General features: G+C 60.5%; 1 protein-coding gene across 1 annotated transcript in view; it reads left to right on the top strand.

Moving 5' to 3' along the window:
* The window catches only part of NUP210 (nucleoporin 210), a 96,178-nt gene that overhangs the window by 57,844 nt on the left and 22,199 nt on the right, over window positions 1–16,135 (top strand). Inside the window, exons 21-29 of the mRNA XM_052635703.1 lie at window positions 2,912–3,040; window positions 5,324–5,451; window positions 5,550–5,685; window positions 7,153–7,215; window positions 7,370–7,549; window positions 9,220–9,300; window positions 10,316–10,447; window positions 11,603–11,761; window positions 15,338–15,429. Coding sequence (XP_052491663.1) covers window positions 2,912–3,040; window positions 5,324–5,451; window positions 5,550–5,685; window positions 7,153–7,215; window positions 7,370–7,549; window positions 9,220–9,300; window positions 10,316–10,447; window positions 11,603–11,761; window positions 15,338–15,429 — 1,100 coding nt within the window. The remainder of the gene's footprint in view (window positions 1–2,911; window positions 3,041–5,323; window positions 5,452–5,549; window positions 5,686–7,152; window positions 7,216–7,369; window positions 7,550–9,219; window positions 9,301–10,315; window positions 10,448–11,602; window positions 11,762–15,337; window positions 15,430–16,135) is intronic.

The raw sequence follows: 16,135 nt of genomic DNA, 5'->3' as shown, positions 1-16,135 counted from the left end.
TGAGCAGTGACGTGTCCCCCACTCCAGAGAGATGACAGGGCTTCCTCGGGGCTCTCAGGGGGCAGTGTCACCCCTGAGGAAGGAGAATTGGTTCTGGGGGTGGACTCGCTCCCCTCCCCTCCTGCACACACATCCCCCTGGCACGTCCTTCAAGAGGCAAGTGGGTCTGGAGCCTGGAGAAGCAGGTGGTGACGCTTGCACAGTGGGGGTGGGGACAGGACCCCCCACCCCACCCCGTGCCACCCGCCAGCCTGCCCCCTTGCCTCCTCCAGAGCAGTTTGTCTCCAGAGCGGTGGGCAGGCTCACCCGTGGGGCACCGTTCACCGTCGGGTGAGCTGGCAGGGCTGACGTGTGGGTGGCCCGGTGGGCCGTGTGGTCTCTCTGTTGGCTGCCATCCTCCCCCCTGTCACCCGGGAGGTGCCTGGACGTCCAGCTGCTGGGAAATCAAGTGGGAGAGACACCAATTTCCTCAACGTCAGTTAGATCTTTGTTTAAAATGTGCAAAATGGCTCTTTTGAAGGAGAGACAAAAACACCTCCCCTGCGCACCCACCCCCGCCTCGCGCGTCTCTCCCCGTGGGTGCAGCAAGCCATCATTTCTCTGCCTCCTGAGTGACAGGCTGCTCCCGATGGCGGTGACGTTTGCAGGGGGATCAGGTCGGAGCCCTCGCGTCTTCCTGGGATTTTTAAGTGGGTTCTCTTTGGGGGAGATGTAATCAGCCAGGTGAATCGTCCACCACAGAACTGGAGACCCGTGGCTCTGACCCCCCATCTTCAGTGTATTTAATGCCAGGCTGGCTTGGTTGTTGTTCAGGGTGCCGGCGGGGTTTCCGGTCTGGGATTTTTACTGAGTGACCTGGGTCCTTACGTGAAGTGCCCTGAGCATCCTTCACCTGTGCTTATGCCCCTGAGCCCCTGAGCCCAGCGCTGCAGGCATAGTTAGCCCGCTTTGTCCGGCCCGTCCCCCTGCCCGACAGCTCCCTTCTGGCTGCTGGTGGCGTCCGGCTCTCAGGCGTGGCCGAGTGTGGCAGAAGGCGCCCTAACGTGACGGCTCGGGCACTGTGCTCCCTCCCCAGCACCGCCCCTTTGAGGCTGGGTTCCTACCCTGGGTGGGCCTGTCTCTGTATGTCCGCTGGGGGGGCGTGGACTAGTCAGTGCTTCCCAGATAGATGAGGGTCCCTGGGGTTTGCAGACTTCTTTCTGAATTCTGGTCTCGATGAAGGCAGGACCAAAGCCGAGCTGGTGGAAGCGCAGGTCTCCGTAGGTTACCCAGTGCCTCGCAGCGGTGACCCTGAATCTCTGTGTACATAGACGCTGCGGGGCTAGGCCGTACTCGAGGCTCAGCCCTGAGCCTCTGCGGTAGGTGCACCGCAGCCTTGGGGCGGACACACAGGAGGTCTGCCTGCTGACCAGGTGGGGGCGGCAGAGCTGCCCCAGGAGAAGTGAGCAGGGGGGCGAAGTTTCCCACGTGGATCGGGGGAGACTTGGCCAGAGAGGGACCTTCGGACGGGGCTGAGGCTCAGAGGAAACCAGCAGGTGGACGCCGGGGAGGAAGAGCCCAGATTTCAGGGGTGGATCGTGCAGCCCCGAGGGGCAGGCGGGTGCCAGCTGTTCAGAGGGTGACGGCCGTGGGGGGGCACGGTTTGCGGTGACATCAGAGCCCCGGGCAGGGGCCAGGTATGCCAGGTTCTCGTAGAACATGAAGCTCACTCTGGGTGGCCTTTGAAGGCTTTTAACCTATTTGGTGTCTCCTGACATTTCTTTCCCCCACGTGTTCTTGATATTAAAACTGTAGTTTTGCCAACACGGAACTGTTCGCTGTACCCACACCTACCCCCGGTGAATATAGGCCGCAAACTGCAGGCGGCAGAGCTGGGCCACATAGAGGTGGGAGGCACAGGCCCCCCGCTGGCTCCGCGACGCGCCTCCACCCGCCCAGCCCCAGACCACCCGGCGGAGATGCGTGTCTAAGCAATACAACCAATCACTGCAAGTCCGTCTGCCGCGTGAGAAAGTGGTGATGAGGCAGGCTGTCTGGGGCGGGCTTCTTCTGAAAGTGGGATCCCTGGAAGGAAGTAGAGAGAGAAGAAGGTCTTTGGCAAGAGGGTCTTTGGCAAGGAAAGCTTGGAAGACAGGAGCTCAGATGAGTTCATCCACTCTGAACATTTCACACAGCCTCTACGTCAAATATAGGGAAAGTGTGTCAAAGTGTAAGTCGCCTGGTCACATCTGACTCTTTGCCACCCCGTGGACTGCAGCCTGCCAGGCTCCTCTGTCCATGGGATCCTCCAGGCAAGAATACTGGAGTGGGTTACCATTTCCTTCTCCAGAGGATCCTCCCGACCCAGGGATCGAACCTGGGTCTCCCGCGTTGGAGGCAGACGCTTTGCCCTCTGAGCCACGTCAGGCTCAGCAGAGGTAGGGATGAATGCGGAGATGAGAGATCCGAGGAGCTCACTGTGAAGATGTGGTGGCCTCTGGGGCCTGTTCCCAGGCTCGGAGAGTCTGTGGGCCCAGGTTAGGGTTCCCCAGTGAGGGCTTCATGTGGAAAGCAGCCACCTCACTCCCTGCCAGCATCAGAGGAGACCCCACAGGACGCTCTGCGCTGATGGAGGTGGCAGCAGGTGGCCTGGACATGGGATCCTGGGTGTGAATCCTCTCTCTGCCGAGCTCTGATCACCCCCCTTGGAGCAGCTTCCATTTCTTCTCTGTAATTTGTGCCAGGTTGCAATAAATGCTCCTTGAAATCTATCCTGGCACTAACGTATTACATCCCAAGCCCGTCGCCCAGCTGGCAGTGGGGGCTCATGGCGAGGGGCGGGCAGGGCCGGCTTTGGGTTCGGGTTTTCTGAGCGGGCGACAGGCCGCGGCCCTGAGCGGCTGTGTGACCGCACCCCGCTCCCGCCTTGCAGGTGCGCCCTCTGCTCCCCGGCACCTCCACCATCATGGTCCACGACCTGTGCTTAGCCTTCCCTGCCCCCGCGAAGGCCGACGTCTACGTCTCGGACATTCAGGAGCTGTACATCCGCGTGGTGGACAAGGTCAGTGTCAGCCTCCCCGTACGCTCCCTCTTTAGCTGCACAGGACCCGGGAGCACAGCGGGGCTGTGGGGGGTGCTTTCCTGGCATCTCCCCACCCCTTGCAGCGCCGTCTCACCTGGCATCCTGGGCTCAGCGCAGGGCGGCCTCTGGGGGCGTCCATCTCCATCTCGGTCGACACTGGCTGTAAATCCCCCTGGAAGTTGTCCTCACGTTAGCCCCGGCCTGGGGATTCCTATTCTCTGGCTGCTACAGGTGACTAACCAGCCAGACCCTGAATTTTCTTCCCCGTCTGTCCTTTTTGGATTCTCAGAAATTCAGCGGCAGATGAATAAAGCGTACTAATGCCGAGCGCTTCTGCACAATGAATGCATAATAGATCTAGGCTTTTCTTTAATGTGAGGAGGGATTTTACGTAACTCAGATACATGAGGTGACTGCAGCGGTTTCCAGAGGAATGCCGTCAGGGTCCTGTCTTCCCGAGGGAGAGAGGGGTGGTCATTAAAGCGGGCATTCATGCAGCTTGGGCTCCTTCAAAGTCACTTTTCTCTCAGCCTCGGATATGCCTTCTGTGATCTCGTTTCCGCTGGTAAGTTGCTTCTAGACTTGTGTTCTTTCACTGAGCACCTCTCACTCATGTTTCCCAAAGTTTTCACTGAGTACAATATGTGCTGCCAAGTGTGAACTGCTGAGCGCTTATTAAACCCCCACTATATGTCTTCCTGGAGAAGGAAACGGCAACCCACTCCAGTGTTCATGCCTGGAGAATCCCATGGACCGAGGAGCCTGGTGGGCTACAATCTGCGGGGTGGCAAAGAGTTGGACACGACTGAGTGGCTTCCGTGCGTGTATGTGCGCGTGTGTGTGCCTGTTGCCATCCGAAGGTGTGGATTAGCTCTCTAACTAGGCCCTCGGTTCTTTTCTTACTGATGTAGCATCAATTTGCAGTGCTGTGTTAGTTTCAGGTGTTCAGCAAAGTGATCCGGGTTTATATTTATTTATGGACACATATGCTATGCTTAGTCGCTTCACTTCAGTTCAGTCGCTCAGTCGTGTCCCACTCTTTGCGACCCCATGAACTGCAGCACGCCAGGCCTCCCTGCCCATCGCCAACTCCCAGAGTTCACTCAGATTCATGTCCATTGAGTCGGTGCTGCCATCCAGCCATCTCATCCTCTGTCGTCCCCTTCTGCCTTCAATCTTTCCCAGCATCAGGGAAATGAGTCAGTTCTTCGCATCAGGTAGACAAAGTATTGGAGTTTCAGCTTCAGCTCTCAAGTCTTTCCAATGAATATTCAGGACTAATTTCCTTCAGGATGGACTGGCTGAATCTTCTTGCGGTCCAAGGGACTCACAGGAGTTTTCTCCAACACCACAGTTCAGAAGCATCAATTCTTTGGCGCTCAGCTTTCTTCACAGTCCAACTCTCACATCCGTACATGACCACTGGAAAAGGCATAGCCTTGACTGGACAGACCTTTGTTGGCAAAGTAATGTCTCTGCTTTTTAATGTGCTGTCTAGGTTGGTCATAACTTTCCTTAATCGCTTCAGTTGTGTCCTGCTCTTTGTGACCCCCTGGACTGTAACCTGCCAGGCTCCTCTGTCCATGGAATTCTCCAGGCAAGAGTATCCCCAAGCTCACAGCCAGAGGCCCACGATGACTTCTGGAGTGGGTTGCCATGCCCTCCTCCAGGGGATCTTTCCGACCCAGGGCTCAAACCCAGGTCTCCCGCGTTGCAGGCGATTCTTCACTGTCTGAGCCCCCAGGGAGGCCCAGAATACTGGAGTGGGTGGTTTTTCTAGGGGATTTCCCGACCCAGGAGTCATGCTGGGGTCCCCTGCATCGCAGGCAGACCCTTCACCAGCTGAGCTGCCAGGGAAGCCCGTCGATACATTCGCTTCCATTGTAGGTTGTTGTGAGATATGGAAGATGGTCCCTGCGCTGTTGATAGATCCTTGCTGCTTACCTGCTTTCTGTGCAGTCATGTGTCTCTGTTAATCCCATCCTCGTTTATCCCTCTCCCAGATGTTAGTTCTCTCAGAGTGGGATGTGACCTTTATGTCACATTTATGCTTCGGGCAAAGCCCCTGAGTATCCCCTTGAGGTCCCCTGAACATGGAAAGCATGCAAACAGTTCCGCTTGTTGGTAGGCTGATAGTCTGGAGGTCATCGTGGGCCTCTGGCTGTGAGCTTGGGGATGCTTTTGCAGAGAGCTATAGGCACCGCAGGTGGTGGCCGTGGTCATTCGAAGGCCATCGCGGAGTCTCTGTCCCCCACGATGTAGGTGGAGATCGGGAAGACGGTCAAGGCGTATGTCCGCGTGCTGGACTTCCACAAGAAGCCTTTCCTGGCCAAGTACTTGGCCTTCATGGACCTGAAACTCCGGGCAGCCTCCCAGATTGTCACGTTGGTGTGAGTTCTCGTGGGGTTGGGGGTCGAGGGAGGGCATCTGGGGGCAGCGGCAACGGGTCTGCCTGGGGGAGAGGTCCCAGCCCCTCCCTCTGCTCCAGGGCGCTCGATGAGGCCCCGGACGACTACACCGCCTCCTTCCGCGTCCACGGCGTGGCCATCGGCCAGACCAGCCTCACTGCGACTGTGACGGACAAGGCGGGACAGAGAATCAACTCAGCCCCACAGCAGATTGAGGTAAAGCCGCTCCTCCCCACGCCTCCTGGGCCCGGCCCAGCCCTGGGGCACGTCAGGGCCCTGTGGGGGTGGGACATGGCACTCTTTGTGATCGGCTGGGCCTTTTAGGGGCAGCCCAGGTAGCCCCGTGGGAAGGGAAAGTGTTAGTCGCTCAGCCGTCCCCCTGGACTGTAGCCCACCAGGCTTCTCTGTCCGTGGAATTCTCCAGGCAGTAATACTAGGGTGGGAAGCCATTCCCTTCTCCAGGGGCTCTTCCTGGCCCAGGGATGGAACCCGGGTCTCCCGCATTGCAGGCGGACTCTTTACCATCCGAGGCACCAGGGAAGGCCCCACGTGGAGAGGCCGTGTTAAACCACTCTCCAGGGTCCTCTGATTGAAAGGGGGCCTTCCGTGGTCCTGGGGGTCTGGGAGCCCAGGAGTGAGGGGGCTGGGTCACTTCACTCTCTCCGGGACTCGGGGGTCCTGGTGTGGCTCGGAGGAGGGGAGTGACTTGTCACAGACGGGGGAGTGGCCAGGGGGAGCGGTGGGTCTGGACTCGAGTGTAGAGGCAGGCACTGGTGGCTGGGGCCCTGAGGCAGCAGGCTTTTCACGGGAGCCCCCAGAGTAGCGTTTCTGGGTGAGGGAGCTCGGGGCCCACCTGGTGCCCCCACGGTGTTAGGCTGAGACGGGAGCCCAGGGCCGCCAGGGCCGGGAAGTCGTGTCGGAGCTTATCGTTCGGTGGCAGCACGCTGCTCCTGCCACGTCCACTGAGGGCTCAGCCTCGCGGGCTGGGGGGCTTCGTGCCGGTGGGTGTGGGTGGTGCTTGAAGATGGAGGCGTGCCCTTCTCCTCCGGGTGAGAAGGCAGTCCTCTGCGCCTATACTCAGGGCAGCCCTTCGGAGAGCACGCCTCACGCACCTGTCACCCTGGGCTGACTGGCGTGTCTTCAGGCAAAGCGGGGACTGTGGGTTTGGAGGAGGAGGATGCAGGGGCTTTGCCCTGCTGCAGAGACAGGGCCTCCTCGCCCTGCCCCCCCGAGCCCCCCTTTCCTCGTCTGGAAAATACGGAGGCCATGGGAGTAGAGAACCATTCTAGGTGATTATTCAGCAGAAATCTGGAAACCGCAAGAGTCAGCCTTCCAAAGGGAAGCTGGGGAACCTCGAAGGCAGAGGGTTGGAAACGTGGGCGTGCGCCAGACTGTCCTGGGGACTTGCTGAAACGCGCGGCAGGACCGCCTCTGACGGGCAGGTCCCGCGGGCGTTTCTGCCGACCCCACCAGAGCGGAACACGCCCCTGAGAGCCCCGGAGCCGCGGGCCCAGGGAGCGTGAGGTCCCCCCAGGGCTGGCCGGGGCCCCAGGCCCTCGTTGGCCCCCTTCAGCGGCAGGAATCTGTGCACGTGCTCCCGCAACCCTGGAGTCAGAGGTGGCCGCCCCCGGCCGTGTGCGCCTGGAGCACAGCGGCCTGTCTCCCTATTGTCTCCACGCCCAGGTCTTCCCCCCGTTTAGGCTGCTCCCCCGGAAGGTGACACTGATTATTGGGGCCACGATGCAGGTAGGTGTTCAAGGCCACGCCCTACCCCCACCACCACCTGGGGCTTCAGAGCGGGCTGTGGGAGGAGCTCCGGGGTGTCGGCGCCCCGGCCCTGGAGGGCGGGGTGTGGGCACCCGGGGGGGCTGGCTGATGGGCCCTGCTGCCTCCCCTCCAGATCACCTCCGAGGGCGGCCCCCAGCCCCAGTCCAACATCCTCTTCTCCATGAGCAACGAGAGCGTGGCGCTGGTGAGCGGCGCCGGGCTGGTGCGGGGCCTCGCGGTGGGCCGTGGCGCCGTGTCGGGGGTCGTGCAGGCCGTGGACGCCGAGACCGGCAAGCTGGTCGTCGTGTCACAGGTAACGGCGGGGGCTCTCCGCTCCCCAGGACCTGAGGACCACCCCTCTCCCAGAGTCCTGCTCTGCCCTCGGAGCCCGAGGCACCTGCCTGTCGCCTTCCCCTCTCCCCAGGCCAGACCTGCACTTGCATACCCACGGTCACTCTTCTGCAGACTGGGGGTCCCTGAAAGTGAAAGCCGTCGGTCGTGTCCGACCCTCTGCGGCCCCATGGACTATATATACAGTCCATGGAGCTCTCCAGGCCAGAATACTGGAGTGGGTTGCCGTTCCCTTCTGCAGGGGATCTTCCTGACCTAGGGATTGAACCCAGGTCTCCCGCATTGCAGGCGGGCTCTTTACCAGCTGAGCCACCAGGGAAGCCCAGGAATCCGGGAGTGGGTAGCCTATCCCTTCTCTCACGGATCTTCCCGACCCGGGAACCGAGCCTGGGCGTCCTGCGTTGCAGGCGGATTCTTTGCCAGCTGAGCTCTTGGCTCCTTACGGGGTGGGCCCAAGCTCTCCCGCCTTGGGGACACTGCCATGCAGGGTGGGGTGGTGGTTGTGACGGCAGGCCCTGTTGTCCGTGCCTCCGTGGCTCCTCTCCGGACTGTCTGCTCTGCCTGGGTGCAGCTCGCCCACGGCCATCCGCAGCTGTCCTAGGCCTGAGCTAGTGTTGCCCATGTCGGAGCCCTCCCGCCTTTAGTTTGTCCATCTCCAGCAGGGCTTGCAGACATTCTCACAGGAGAGCTGGGATGCTGAGGGCACTGGGGAGCTTATGGTGTGTGTTTTTAGAGGCACATGCTGGCTTGGCTGCCATAAACCAGGGTAACTGGGCGCCAGTGGTATTTCAGACCTGGATTGATATTTCCAGGAGAAGAAAACCTGAGTCAGCTGCTAGTATCTGCTTGGCTAGAGGTTAAATTATCTCTAGGCCTCCTCTCCGGAGCGGGGGACATTTCCTAGCAGCTTTTCTGGGTCGGGGGAGATGCTGGAGGCCGAGTCAGGAGGGCCTCACCCAGGAGGGGCCCCATCCTGCCCCCCGTGGTGGCTCCGGCCCCAGCAGGTGGTGGCGGGTGTGTCGCTCTCCTCTCTTCCTGCTTTCCTGGGGCGGGCACTTCTGTGGGCCTCTGGGAAGGACAGAGCAGAGCGTGTCCCCTCCTGGGAAGGGCTCAAGGTGCCTGGGTTCCGTGGCCGGCAGTGACTTGCAGGAGCAGTGACTTGGTGGTCCGGCCACGCTGGAGCCCCAGCTCTGAGAGTGCTTCCTTCTGGGTGGCGTGACTGTGGACGGAAACTGGGTCCCTGACAGTGGTCCAGGAGCACTGCTGAGTTCAGAGCATCTAAGCACACAGCTCTGGGCGCTGGGACCCCCTGGAGTGGGTGGGACTGACCTTGACCCGGCCCTGAGTTCACTGATTCACGCCTTTCCCAGCAATCCCAGTGTCTCCAAGAATCCTGGTCAGACCGCAAAGTCCTTTTGAGTCACAGGGTGGATACTCCAAGTCTATCAATTTTATAAAAACAGGAAAGTACCAGGCGTGTTGAGAGTAAAATTAAGTACGAGGGAGGGCCTACTTCGTTCCTCTCTGCAGAAAGGGTTGCAGCCTCGGAAATGGGAGTTTCAGGCAGGGACCTATGCTGTTGGCATGTAGCCCTGAGCCCTGCCGGCCTGAGCCCCAAAGCCCTCTTTCCAGGATCTCGTGGAGGTGGAGGTGCTGCTGCTCCAGGCTGTGAGGATCCGTGCGCCCATCACAAGGATGAGGACGGGGACCCAGGTGAGGTTCCCATCACAGGGATGGGGGCAGGGACCCGGGTGAGGCGGAACCTCTCCGGCCCCTCCTGTCTGTGTCCTTGGAGCAGCCTCCAGCAGGCGTCGAGCTCTGAGACCTGGTTCAGGATGAGCCTGGGGGGCCTGCTCCCGGGACGCTGTTTCCTCTGCTGGGGCGATTCTGCAGCCCCTTGACCCTGTTTGCTCTCTGGGTCCTGCTTCACTCCCGCCTCTCCTGCTGCGTAGCCCAGGCTCCCTGTCCTTCTTCCCCGGGCGCCAGCTCCCTGCACGTGTGGCGCCTACCCCTGCAGTCCCGCGCGGGTGACGCCCGTGTCTCCCCGGTCTGGCGCCTCCCCGCAGCTGGAGTAGCACCTGGTGCCTCCCTGCGCCTGGAGTAGCACTTGGCGCCTCCCTGCAGCTGGTGTTTGGGTGGCGTGCCTTTCTCGTGCTTTGTATGTCGTCGTCCGCGTGGCGTGCATTTCAGCCCCCCAGGGTGGCTCCGGGGTCATCTCCGCATCGCAGATGAGGAGGTGCATGCGTGGCAGGCTTAGGGCATCTGCTGAGGCCACGCAGCTAGTGAGCGTTGGACCTGGGCGCCGGCCTGCAGCTGGACTCAGGTCCACCCCAGCCCCTTGCTGCGTTGCCCCCATGTCTGTCTGCCCTCGGATCAGCACTTGGTAAATCCAGAGTGTAGGAGACCAGGCCCACCGCTGTGAGCAGGGCCCCCACTAGACTGAGAGGGACGGAAACAGGGTGAGCCGGCCTGCCCGGGGGCCACAGGCCCCTCAGAGCGCTAGGCGGCCATTCAGGAACGGGGTCCCTCGGCCCTGGAAGGACGGGCGGGCGGGCTGGCGCTGTGCCGTGCCGGCCGCCGACTCAGCAGGACTTGATGGAGGCCCCGCCCTGCCCTCAGGAGGCAGGGTGGCAGTGGGCCCCGCAGGGCAGTGCAGGCTGTGTCTCAGGGCGTCCGGGGGCTCCGGCCACGGGATGCAGGTGGGCACCGGCCTGGCTTCTCCCCGCAGATGCCCGTCTATGTCACCGGGATCACCAACAACCAGAACCCTTTCTCCTTCGGCAACGCTGTGCCGGGCCTGACCTTCCACTGGTCTGTCACCAAGCGAGACGTCCTGGATGTCCGGGGGCGGCACCACGAGGTACTCACCCCCCCCCCCCCCGAGACCCCTCCCTCCATCCCAGACGACAGCCCGTCAGGCCCTCTTGAGGCTTGCTCCTCTGCAGCCACCCTGTCCCTCACTGGGGTCCCTGCCCCCTCCAGCCCTTCATGTGTCCAGGAACCTGGCCTTCAGCTCCCCTCTCCTGGGTCCCAGGACAGGCTTCAGCCTTTTCCTCTTAAGCTCATTCTTGCTGAGCAGCCGCACCACCCAGGTGCTTAGAGGCAACCTGTGGGTGGAAGGCAGCAGAAATTACAGGCTGGTGGGAAAGTCGCGAAGGTCCTGAGTGTCATGGGGTCCTGGGTGGGGCCCCCCGTCTGTACTTTCTGACCCCCTTTCTAAGATGTCACCTGCCTCTGGCAGCCCTGGAGTTTTCTCCAGGTTTGTCCCAGGGCCCTACCCTGTCCCCTTAGGCTCCCTAGGGGGGCCCTGGCCCCTCCCCAGGTCTGTGCTGGAAGGTGCTGGAGAGACACGCCACCCTATGTGTGTGAGCTGAAGGCCGTGTGTGGGGAGGGCGGACACGCCCGGGTGACCCAGCCAGTGGGCTGTGCAGTGGGTACTGGCCCTGTGACTCCAGGCAGTAACCCCAGGCGGGCCTCGGTCACACGGGGCCTGAGTGCGGCTGCTTCCTGGGGTCTCTCCTTGTCTGGTTTGTGGACAGTGGGGGCCTGGAGAGGGGGCCAGACAGGGGATGGGGTCTCTTAGAGGCTGCCTGAAGCTCATACAATGCAAGATGAGTACCCCCCGCCCCCGACCCCATGGGACCAGATCCTGTCCCCAGACCATCCCCACAGTACCCAGGCGTGTGACCTCTTCACAAATACCCCATAACAAGGTCTCTGTGGGCAACACCCCAAGCCTAGTGTCGTCTGGGTGATCCACCCTGAGCCCAGCAGCCAAGGCTCTGAGAAGTCCTGCGTGAGAATGCTGGTGGGGTCCACCGCTCCCGCGGGCCCTGGGAACGGCGTGAATTGCAGTGTGGAGTGCCCCACACGCATGCCGGGGTTGGCAGGCCCCCACCGGGGCGAGAGGGCAGCAGGGGGACAGCAGGCGGTGGCTTGGGGGTCTGGGGCGCCTGCCCTGTGTGGGAGCCGGGCCTGGGGCCCCCGGGGACATTCCGCTCTGTGTCTGTCGCAGGCGTCACTCCGGCTGCCATCGCAGTACAACTTTGCCATGAACGTGCTCGGCCGGGCAAAGGGCCGCACGGGGCTGAGGGTGGTGGTCAAGGCCCTGGACCCCTCCGCCGGGCAGCTGCTGGGCCTCGCCAAAGAGCTCTCTGATGAGGTCCAGATCCAGGTGAGGGTCGGGTGGGCAGGGGCTGCTGTCAGCAGGGGAGCGCTGGCCAGCCCAGGGCGCTGCTCCCCTGGGGCGTGTGGGCACACGTGGGGGATTGGGGGCCGGAGGCCTGCCCTGGGGGGTGCTCGGCCTGCGGGGAGCTGTGGTGAGGCTGGCGGGGCCTGAGCTGGGACTCCGAGGTGCTGTGGGAACCCAGGGCTGGGGTGACCGTGGGCTTCGTGGAGGGGAGGCGTTTGGGGCTGGTAGGGCCTGCCGGGGGCAGGTGGGGGCCTTGGCCTGTGCGTGCAGAGGCCTGGAGGTCTGCAGTAGCTCAATGCACTTCCAGAGCAGGAGCTGACTGGGAGTTGGGTGCCTTCTTGGGGGAAGAGGCTGGAAAATCTGGGCCGGGCATGCATCTAATTGCCTGTATTTCATGGAGGACAAGACGGAGGCAGATGCGTGCCCGCTGCCCCTCCCCGCTCCCGCTTCCTTATCTGGGTCCTGCGAAGCCCCGGGGCAGGGGGATCCCAGGGAGCAGGCAGTGGAGAGAACCAGAAGGCCTCGAGAGCTGTGCCCCAGGAGACAGGGTGTGACCCCATCTTTCACAGATGGGACCTGAGCCTCGGGATGGGGGCAGCCGGCCTGCTCAGAGCCCCTCGAAGGGGCAGCGGCAGGATAGAGCTGTCCACCCAGGGCCTGGCCCACGGCTCTCTCCAGCCCCACTGCCCTGAGCACGTTTAGCCTTAGGGACCCTCTTCTGCTAACGTGAGACTCAGTAACGTCCTGACCTCGTGCGTGTGTGCTCAGCTGTGTCTGACTCTTTGCAACCCCTTGGGCTGTAGCCCACCAGGCTCCTCTGTCCGTGGACTTCTCCAGACAAGAACACTGGAGTGGGTTGCCGTTTCCTCCCTCAGGGAATCTTCCTGGCCCAGGGATCGAACCCAGGTCCCCTGCATTGCAGGCAGATTATCACTTGAGCCATCTGTGTAATATCTGGATCCCCCTAAATTGCAAAGAACCAGTCCATCCTAAAGGAGATCAGCCCTGGGATTTCTTTGGATGGACTGATGCTGAAGCTGAAACTCCAGTACTTTGGCCACCTCATGTGGAGTTGACTCATTGGAAAAGACCCTGATTCTGGCAGGGATTAGGGGCAGGAGGAGAAGGGGACGACAGAGGATGAGATGGCTGGATGGCATCAGTGACTCGATGGATGTGAGTCTGAGTGAACTCTGGGAGTTGGTGATGGACAGGGAGGCCTGGCGTGCTGCTGTCCATGGGGTCGCAAAGAGTCAGACACGACTGAGCGACTGAACTGAACTGAACTGAAACTGCAAAGAAAGACTGAAAGCGACTCCTAGATATCATGAGGAAAGACACCGGTTCAAACCCCTCTTCAAGATGAGGAAACAAGCCATTTTTGGTCAGGCACAGACCCCACGCAGGGTGAAGAAGCACATTTCAGAGAGAAACGCCTGTCTGCCCAGCCTCCGCCCCCGACTCCTGCCTGCATACACAGACTCACACACACACACACACACACACACACACACACACACAGACTCACACACACACACAAACACAGATAGACACAGACACAGACTCACACACATACACAAACACACACAAACACACATACACATACACAAACACACAGACGCAGACACACACAGACGCAGACACACACAGACTCACACACATACACACACACATGCATACACATACACAAACACACAGACACACACATACACAGACACAGACACACACAGACTCACACACACACAAACACACATACACAAACACACACAGACACATATACACACAGACACATATACACAGACTCACACACATACACAAACACACACATACACACAGACACAGACTCTCACACACACAGACTCACACACACACAGACTCACACACACAGACTCACACACATACATAAACACAGACACACACACACAAATACAAACACATGAACACATACACACAGACTCACACACACACACATATACACACAGACTCACACAAATACAGACACATACACACAGACACATAGACACACAAACACAGACACACACACACAGACTCACACACATACATAAACACAGACACACACACACAAATACAAACACACGAACACACACACACAACAAACACACACATAGACATACACACAGACACACATACACAGACACACATGAACACAGAGACACACATATATACACACAGGCACACACACACACAGACACACAAGCATGTGTTCTTCCCAGCTGAAGACAAAGTGAAGCGAGCTCTGACCCTGTCCTGGAATTAGAGACAGGGCTTTGCATCTTCCGAATTCTGTGACCTCAGTCAGGTCATTTAGCAGCTCTGCGCCCCGGTTTTCCTGGCTGACTTTCAAGCAGGTAACTTTCAAGCGCATCGGAAATTCAGAGACGCTGGATCCAGCCCACAGAGGTGTTTTATTTGGCTCATTCGATGCTTCAAAACAGTTTTTTATTTGTTGCCAATGTTGAAAAATAGTAAGATTTTGTCTAAAAGCCCAGTGTGCAGCTCGTCCTGGGGACGTGGAGTGATGCCACCGGCCAAACTGGCAGATGAGACAGCTTCTCACTGATAGAGCTGAGACCCCCGGTCACAGCCCCCAGGCCCCCTCGTCACCCTGACCCCGAGGCTGTGCCCCATGTAGGGACCCCTGCCCCTCTGTAGTGTCAAGCACGTTCCCAGCTCTGGGAGGTGAGAGTGCCAAGGATGCTTCCCTCGGGACCCTTTTTACTTACTGATGGGGAAGGTGCACCTGAGTGTGTTCAGAGCAGCCGCTGGGCGGGAGGGGACGTAGGCAATTTCCTCTTCAGAAGTCACCCGTTTGGTTTTAGACACAGGCCCTCGGAGCGTGCAGCTGGTCTGATCGCATCAGAAGCCAGCGGGGAGCCCCAAGGTGTGCTCAGCACCCAGGCTCAGTGTCAAGGGTGCCAGCAGCCCGAGGGTCCTCAGACAGAGGGCCTTAGAAGGGTGTGGGCGCAGTGGGCTGCGTGCAGAGAGCGGTCTGGAGTCCCTGGGGGAGGGCTGCCTCATGGGCTCGGGGCTGCCGGGGAGGAGCACGGGCAGATCCTCCCGACATCGTCAGGTGTATCAGCACTGGCCAGAGGTCACCAGGCACCCTGTCCCGGTTCTGTGGGATTCAGCAGGAGCCTGGCAGGCAGAGAGGGTGCGAGGTGGGGCTGAGGGGGGTGCCTGGGGGGTGGTTGTGGGAGGGGCCGACGTGGAGAGCATGTCTGGCTGGGGGAAAGAGAATTCAGACAGAGCCTCCCCAGCCTGGCAGCGTCGCCGAGCAGGACCCTAGGCCCCATCGCTGAGTGTGCCGCCTTTCACACGCACACCCTGAGAGCTCGGGGGGTCACGCCCCCGCCCCCTGAAGAGCCCTGGGGGCCTCCCCGGTGCACCTGCTGCTCCTGCCCAGCACACGCTCAGCGCTCGCTGCCACACCCCAGCTCCTAGTGGGGTGGCACCTGGGTCTCTTGGCCCATGGGAGGCACGCCGCCCCTGCACGTGGTTCGGGGATCACAGGAGACCAGAACTCGCCCTCTCCCCAAGGTGTTTGAAAAGCTGCGGCTGCTGAGCCCTGAAGTAGAAGCGGAGCACGTGCTCATGTCGCCGAGCTCATTCATCAAGCTCCAGACAAACAGGTACGTGACTCGGCGCGGCTCCATGTGGGTCGCGAGGCTGCGCTCACATCCGACGGCTCATTTGTCAACGTCAGCAGGAGCTGTGAGTGCCGAGGGCCAGCTGCACGCCCTGCCGTCCTCCTCCTCCTCCCAGCCACAGGGACGGCCCCTGCTTGTCTGCGGCATCTCCCTTGGGCCCTCCTCCTCCTCCCCGCAGCCCAGAATGCCTCATGCTTTCTGCACAAATCCACGTCTTCAAAGGCGGGAAAGTGCCAGCTTGGAGGGGTGCAGTCTCTGAGATGCCCCGTGTCTGTAAGACTTGCCACTCAGTGTAGCCTGGGAATTGGGACATCAGCTGGGGGGAGGGGCACGTGAACAGTGCAGATCTCAGCCCCTCCTGGGTGGTGGAGACGCCTGTGAAGGCTGAGAAGGGAGTTCTGAAGCCTGCGGGCACACCAGACTCCTGACTGTGTTCTGAGGCGGTGCTTTGGGTAGCAACGCCTTGTATGTGAACTGCAGTTGCAAAGTTGGGAATTGCAAGGACTTTGGAGAAACACACACACACACACACACGGTGGGCACACAGCCAAAACTGTCAGTGCCCGGCTCCGAGCTGGACTCTGGATCCCAGATGGACGGTAGAGGTGCCTTGGAGGAGGCTGGTGGGGGAGAGGGGAGGGTCGTGTGAGAAGGCTTGTAATGGAACAAAGCCACAGCCACAGCCCAA

The sequence above is a fragment of the Budorcas taxicolor genome, chromosome 1 (assembly GCF_023091745.1).
Source record: "Budorcas taxicolor isolate Tak-1 chromosome 1, Takin1.1, whole genome shotgun sequence".
Taxonomy (NCBI): domain Eukaryota; kingdom Metazoa; phylum Chordata; class Mammalia; order Artiodactyla; family Bovidae; genus Budorcas; species Budorcas taxicolor.
Note: the sequence above shows the minus strand (reverse complement) of the source record. Positions and strands in the feature narration are given on the sequence as shown.